At 63.4% G+C, this 6144-nt stretch overlaps 3 protein-coding genes across 3 annotated transcripts, besides 6 other annotated features; all 3 read left to right on the top strand.

Annotated features, from left to right (window-relative positions):
- Window positions 1-165: 165 nt before the first annotated feature.
- Window positions 166-190: a microsatellite.
- Window positions 191-361: 171 nt separating this feature from the next.
- On the top strand, window positions 362-742 carry Tco025E_07608 (uncharacterized protein; the record flags this gene model as incomplete). The annotated part of the gene is made up of 1 exon (XM_029374471.1): window positions 362-742. One exon carries the CDS (start codon window positions 362-364, stop codon window positions 740-742), a length of 381 nt encoding a protein of 126 aa, XP_029225429.1.
- Window positions 743-1087: 345 nt separating this feature from the next.
- Window positions 1088-1121: a sequence feature (A-rich).
- Window positions 1122-1406: 285 nt separating this feature from the next.
- On the top strand, window positions 1407-3881 carry Tco025E_07607 (putative protein tyrosine phosphatase; the record flags this gene model as incomplete). The annotated part of the gene is made up of 1 exon (XM_029374470.1): window positions 1407-3881. The coding sequence occupies one exon, from the start codon at window positions 1407-1409 to the stop codon at window positions 3879-3881; it is 2475 nt and encodes an 824-aa protein (XP_029225428.1).
- Window positions 3882-3965: 84 nt separating this feature from the next.
- Window positions 3966-4005: a sequence feature (A-rich).
- Window positions 4006-4091: 86 nt separating this feature from the next.
- Window positions 4092-4117: a microsatellite.
- A 105-nt stretch (window positions 4118-4222) lies between these two features.
- Tco025E_07606 (uncharacterized protein) lies at window positions 4223-5530 on the top strand (the record flags this gene model as incomplete). The annotated part of the gene is made up of 1 exon (XM_029374469.1): window positions 4223-5530. The coding sequence occupies one exon, from the start codon at window positions 4223-4225 to the stop codon at window positions 5528-5530; it is 1308 nt and encodes a 435-aa protein (XP_029225427.1).
- Window positions 5531-5633: 103 nt separating this feature from the next.
- Window positions 5634-5662: a microsatellite.
- Window positions 5663-5825: 163 nt separating this feature from the next.
- Window positions 5826-5848: a microsatellite.
- Window positions 5849-6144: the final 296 nt, after the last annotated feature.

Genomic DNA, 6144 nt, shown 5'->3' with positions numbered 1-6144 from the left:
AAAAAAATGGCGCCTCATAAGGACCTAAAATAGCGCCATCCAAAAAAAGACGGAAATTATAACTGCGGCCGCCCCGCGTTTTTTTTTTTTTTTGTGCGTGTGTGTTGGTAGTCGTGCAAGAGGCGCGGACTACGACCGCTGTGGGCGGAGGCTTCGCCTTTTAAGTTATTTCTTTATTTATTTATTTTTTGTGTCGTGTGCGCCCCGCTCTTCCTCCACTCGGCCCGTGGGCGGCCGGCGTGGAGGGGGTGGCGCAGGTTATTTTTTTTTTGAAGTGTGTGACTGGAATTCGCGGTCCCACTGGTCGAAGCGGGTGCGTGAGGGTCCTGCCGGGCCCCCCTGTTTCTCGATTGGCCACTTGATGCTTCCAGCGACATTGCGAGGGGCTGGGGGCGATGATTGGAGCTTTGTTTTTTTTTTGTTTCTTTTTTTTGACTGTGTTGTGGAGGGGTTTGGCGGCGGTGTAGTGGGTGTTCGAAAGACGCAGTGGAGTCACTCGCTGCGTCTACCGTTGCCCTCCCAGTCTTGTAGCCGTGGCACCCCCTCCGCCGCCCGTGGCGAGGCACGTGGTGTGGCCCAGCACGCTGCCGAGCACAGCCATCGGCGTTGGCTGCGAGAAGGCAGGGCAGCCTTGCTGGTGCGGGCACGCGTTTTTTTTTTTTTTACTGTTGTGTGGCGGATGAGGAGCGACGTGAGGCCGTTGCAATGCGTTACGGCCCGTGTGTCTTTGGGCGTCTCTTAGGGGTGTGCGCGGGCTTTGTCTCTGTGGCCCCGGCGGGATTTACCCGCGTTTTTTTTAATAATTTTGTCGGTCTTTTTTTATTTGTGTTGTGTGCTCCCGGGGCGGTGCGGGTTCCCACTGCGAGGCGTGTGGCGTCGCGCTTTATGCGTCTCGGTGCGTGGCAGAGGGTGAAGGTGCGGCTGCGCTGCTGTGCGGGGTGGTTTAGAGGGTGCGGGGAGTTACTCACCGTATTTGCCGTTCTTCTTGTCATTCTGCATTAACGCCTCCCTGTTTTCTGTGCGTGCGACACTACCGCTTCGCTTGCGTCTAGGCGGGTACAGTTGACAAGTGTCATTTTTACCATCCGTCTTGTTTCGCTTTGTGTTTTTATTTTGTTTTGGCTGCCTGGCCCCCTGCCGTCGTGCTTTGCGGCTCCCGCGCACGCACGCATGCTGGTGTTGTGGCGGTGCATGCACACAACAGGCGCCTCCACCAGTGGAAGTGCCTGATTGATTGATAGATTGACCGACTTGCGCGTCGTGCGTGCACGCGTGGAGGACGTTGCGTGGGGCGGGCTGCACAAGAGGAAGGAAAGGAGCAAGAGGCGAGGGTTTTTGTTGCAGCTGCGGCTGAAGGGCGGGAGGGTGAGGGGGCGGCAACAGGCGGCGCGTGGGACAACATCCAGATGCCACAGCCGCTGCAGGAGCTGCTGGAGACGAGGCAGGCGCTGGAGGTCATCCCCGGCGTGCTGTACTTCGCCTCCGTGGGTGAGAAGCTGCGGTCGATGGGGGAGCAGGTCGGCTCCGCGGCCTCGTCGCGGTCGGGGTCCTTGCGGCCGGGGGAATTCCCGCGGGAGGATGCGATTGAGGCGTCTGCCGCCTGCGCCGTGCTGGCGGCGTCGGCGGCGGAGTCGCTGGATGGCGACGGCAGGCGTCCCGACCCCCCACACGCCCGGCCCCGCACGCCGCCGATAAATATTCAGCGTGTGCGCTCAGACGTCGCCCACTCCGTCGTTTTGCGCCACGCGCTGCTGCTCGACAACGGCGGCGCAGGCGGCTTTGGCGGCGAGTACGCGCACAGGGCCTTTTACTTCTCCGTGAATGAGAGCCCGTCTTTCCAGTACTGCCCCTACTTTGCGGACTTTGGCCCACTGGGGCTGGACGCCGTGACGCGGTTCTCGCGCAGCCTCGCCGCCCTGCTGGAGCGCTGCGTCGCGTACGGCTGGCGCACCGACGCTGGCGGCGGGCGGGGGGCGGTGTTTGGGCCGCGCGAGTTTCTCTCCGGCAGGGACCTGCGGCACCGCGGGGAGGCGGCCGCGCCCCCCAACCTCCCCATTGTGTTTTGCAGCGGGCTGGGCAACCACGAGCGCGCCAATGCGGCGTGCCTGCTCGCCTGCTTTTGCGTGGCCGCGCTGCGCTGGTCGGCGGAGGCGACGTGGCGCGTGTTTCAGGCCTGCTACCCGCCGATCATCCCCTTCCGCGACGCCAGCTGCGGCGCGTCCACGTTTCCGCTGCTGATCCCGGACGTCATCGCGGGTCTGGAAAAGGCTATCGCGTTAGGCTGGTACGACGTTCGCGACTTCGACCTCGCGGAGTACGCGCGGCTGCGGCGCTACGACTGCAACTGGGTCGTGCCGCACGTCTTTCTCGCCCTGTCGTCGCCCGACAGCCACGTTCCCGGGCGCGGCGCGGAGGTGTACGCCAGGCTCTTTCAGCAGCTGCGGGTGACGCACCTGGTGCGGCTCAACGAGTCGCTCTACCGGCGTGAGACGTTCCTGGCGGGCGGGGTGCAGCACTTCGACCTGCAGTTTGCCGACGGCAGCGCCCCCACCGACGACATCATCAACCGCTTTTTGAAGCTCGTGGAGCCCGTTTTGCTCCCGTCGCAGCGGCAGCGGAAGCGGCATAAGCAGAAGGGCACGGTGTCAAGTCGGCAGGTGGCCGCGGGGGCCCAAGGCGGCGGAGGCGCGGTTGCGCTGCACTGCCGCGCAGGCCTGGGGCGAACAGGCACGCTGATATGCGTCTACATGATGCGGCACTTTGGACTCACCGCACGGGAAAGCATCGGGTGGATTCGCCTCTGCCGCCCAGGGTGCGTCATGGGCGTGCAGCAGGGGTTTCTGGAGCGGCTGGAGCGGCGGTTGTCGCGGCCGGCGAGGGACGCCGAAGTGCTGCGAGCCGAGCAGTCCACGCGGGGCTCCGGCTCTCGCTACACCGACGCCGGCGGCAACTGCACGTGCCGGATCCACGGCCCCCGGCAAGTGTCGTCCGCGCCCGCCTCGCGTGGGTGCCGCACGGCGGACGCGGCGGAGTCACGGGGCGCAGAGCCACGACGGTTCCTGGCGGTGCACGATGCCGCCGCCCTTCCCCGGCGCTCGCTGATGCGCAGCTTCAAGCACCCCGCCTCCTACTTTCTCGCGCTGGAGCAGAAGGAGAAGTCGCGGAGGACCCCGGCGTCGGCGCCGCCAGGGCCCGCGCGGATTTATGCCGAAGAGCGTACGTCGCCAGTCGGCGATGAGTGCTCCGCCCCGCTCGTGCCGCCGCGGCCACTGCCCTCTTCCTCCCTCGTGTCTCTCTTGGCGCCGCCGTCCAGGGCGCACGGGGGGCAGAAGAGCAGCGGGGCCGACGCGGAGAGTGAGGGCACGGCGCACGGCTGCCCCAACGGCTCTGCGGGCGGCACCCCATCGCCCAGGCCGCCGCCCTCCTCGCTGCCCCCAAACCTCTTCACGCCGCGGAGCCTGCCGTCTACGTGGGGCGTCTGCGCCGCGAAGTCCGACCCGCACGCCGGCGCACGACCTCCACGGCTCCTACAGGGAAGACACGGGCACCTGTCGGACGGTGCCGCCAGTGTCAGCGGCAACCACGACGCCTCAGACATGGATGAAGGGAGTGCGTCGCACTGGTCCACTGGGCCTAGGAATTCGCTTAGAACCGGCTCCAACTTTCGCGCTGCCTCGGCGAACGGCGCCACAACACGCGGCCCGTGCTTCTCAACCACCTCGGAGCCCTCCGTCGGAGGCACAGCGCCGCCGTCAGTGCCGCCCCATCCGCCGACGAAGCGCCTCCTCCTGCTTGCCAGGAAGGCAGCCGCCGCAGCCGCAGCGGACGCTGCATTGACGGATCCCGGATGGGGGGCGGTCGCGGTGCGGTTGGAGCCGTAGGGTGGCGACTCCCCCCAGCGCACTCCCTACGCGAATGATGTACAAAGTTTACAAATCAAACTGGTTATCCCCCCTTCACACCTCTTTTTTTTAGTCTTATTTTTTTTGTTTTTCCTTACTTTTTAGCCGCATTTCGCTGTTGCTCACCTTTCTTTCTTCTTTGAGGTCTTTGCAGTTTCTTGCGACACCGGCGTCTCGCAGCTGTGTTTTTCTTCTCTCTCTCTCTCTTTCTCTCTGCCGTTGCTGCTGCGACGTGTGGTATCGCTGCGGATGGGCACAAAGATATATACGCACAAGTATATATCTACATATATTTAAAGCAGAAAGGTGGGAAAAGAGCGATGTCCATACTTTCAGAGGAGGACGAGTTGTTGTTTGCGGAGGCGCGGGAGGCGCAGCTGACGCGCAATGAGGCGGTGCAGATCATCATGTCGGATGTCCCGCACGCCGTGCTGCACGGCGCCTTCATCCGGGTTCTGCTGGAGCTGCAGGACCACCGCGAGGACTACATCGTGGCCCGCGTTGGCGCAGTTGCCACGGGCGACGTCTACGGCGGCTTCTCCACCAACGCGAACATTAGAACCGACCACTACCTCGTGCTGCAGCTGCCGCCGTACCTGGCGCAGATCAACGGGACGCAGTACCAGCTGAACAGCATCAGCAACTCCGCCATGACGGAGGCGGAGTTTGCGCGGTGGTTAGAGATGACGCGCGTCACCGCGCAGGCGCCGCCGCCGTCGTCATCGTCGTCGTCGTTGTTGTGCGGCGCCGAGGGGGCTGCGGCGGCCGGGGGGCCGGTTCCGACGCGGCAGGAGCTCGCCAACGTCTCCCGGCGCCTGCGCGGTGTTCTCGCCGGCGGGGCGCGGCACGGGGCGGCGGGCGTGCACCGTCAGCGGCGGCCCAGCCAGCCCCAGTGCCCGCAGCCGCACCAGCCCTGCGTGGCGCCGCCGAACCCCCCCGACGGCGCGCAGCGGGCGCTCTCCGCGTCGCAGCGGCATCTCACCCCGCACCCCGGCGGGGGCCTCCGCGCCTCCGTCTCCGCGGAGTTCCTGGCAGACCCTGCGCCCCACAACGGCGCCGTGGCTCAGTTCAAGCGGCAGGGCACCATGGCCTCGCTTAACGCCGCCGCCGCCGCCACCAACAACAGCAATTGCAGCAACACTAGTACTAACAATAATAACAATAATGATAGCAGCAACACCAGCAGGGCTGAGGTCGGCGGCGGTGGTGGGAAACCGCCCTTATTCCACGGCACCGTCTCCCCGCGACCCCTGCCGACCCACGCCCAAAGCGTCGTGGATCTCACCGTGGCGGAGCGGGAGTTTGAGCTCCCGACGCGCCGGCAGATCCGGCAGGACATCATCAACAAAATGAGTCAGACCAGCGTGCTGTTTCCGACGAACATCAATGAGCTGAAGGTTTCGCAGCTGCGGCTGACGGAGCGTGACATGATCGAGTACCTGGAGCACGTGCGCGAGGTCATCTCGAGTAAGCAGGATAACTGCGTGGTCTGCATGGACCACGTCCCGACGGTTATCTCGCTGCCGTGCCGTCACAAGGTGCTCTGCAGGTTGTGTGCCCCGTCGGTGAACACCTGCCCCGTGTGCCGCAGCCAACTGTTTGAGCTCTTCGAGCCGAAGGAGATCTAGCAGGGGAGAGGGGGGTAACAACAGCAACAGGAGCAGAAGAACAAGAAACCAAAGGGGTGAAAAGGGTTTTAGACGTCGCGACAAGGCCTCGGCGGCAACGAAAGTGTGTGTGTGTGTGGGTGTGTGGTGCGTCTTCTCTCACTCACTCTCTCTGATCCGCCTCTTCGTGCCTCTTTTGCTTTGCCACGTTTGGCTGCGTGTCCCTTTCCCTCCCTCCCCCTCCCACCTTTTTTTTATTATTATTTATTTGCGCCGCCTGCGTGGGCGGCAACACGCACAGCCACAGACAGAAGCCTTTTTATTATTATTATTATTGTTTGCCCCTTTCTGCATTTTGCCTCCATCATTCGACCGACAAGTCTTGTGGCGGTGGTGGTGCCCTCTTCGCATGAACGCCAAGGCGGCGGGGCGCAATTAAGTGTATGCAGCAGCGGCGTCGGTGAGCGGGGGGAAGGAAAAGGAAAGGGAAGCAAACAAATTATAATAGAAAAGAAAAAGGGAAAAAAGTTCCCTGAGTAGACTGTTGGGAGGGCATGAGGGTGCATTTCCCGCCCACCGTCTTTGGCAGTGACAGGAATTACACCTTCCGCAGTGACGGTGGCGTTTTTGTTTTT

This window comes from Trypanosoma conorhini, assembly GCF_003719485.1.
Source record: "Trypanosoma conorhini strain 025E chromosome Unknown Tco_14.4_contig_00602, whole genome shotgun sequence".
Taxonomy (NCBI): Eukaryota; Euglenozoa; class Kinetoplastea; order Trypanosomatida; family Trypanosomatidae; genus Trypanosoma; species Trypanosoma conorhini.
The sequence above is the reverse complement of the archived record's forward strand: the minus strand, read 5'-3'. Positions and strand labels throughout refer to the sequence as shown.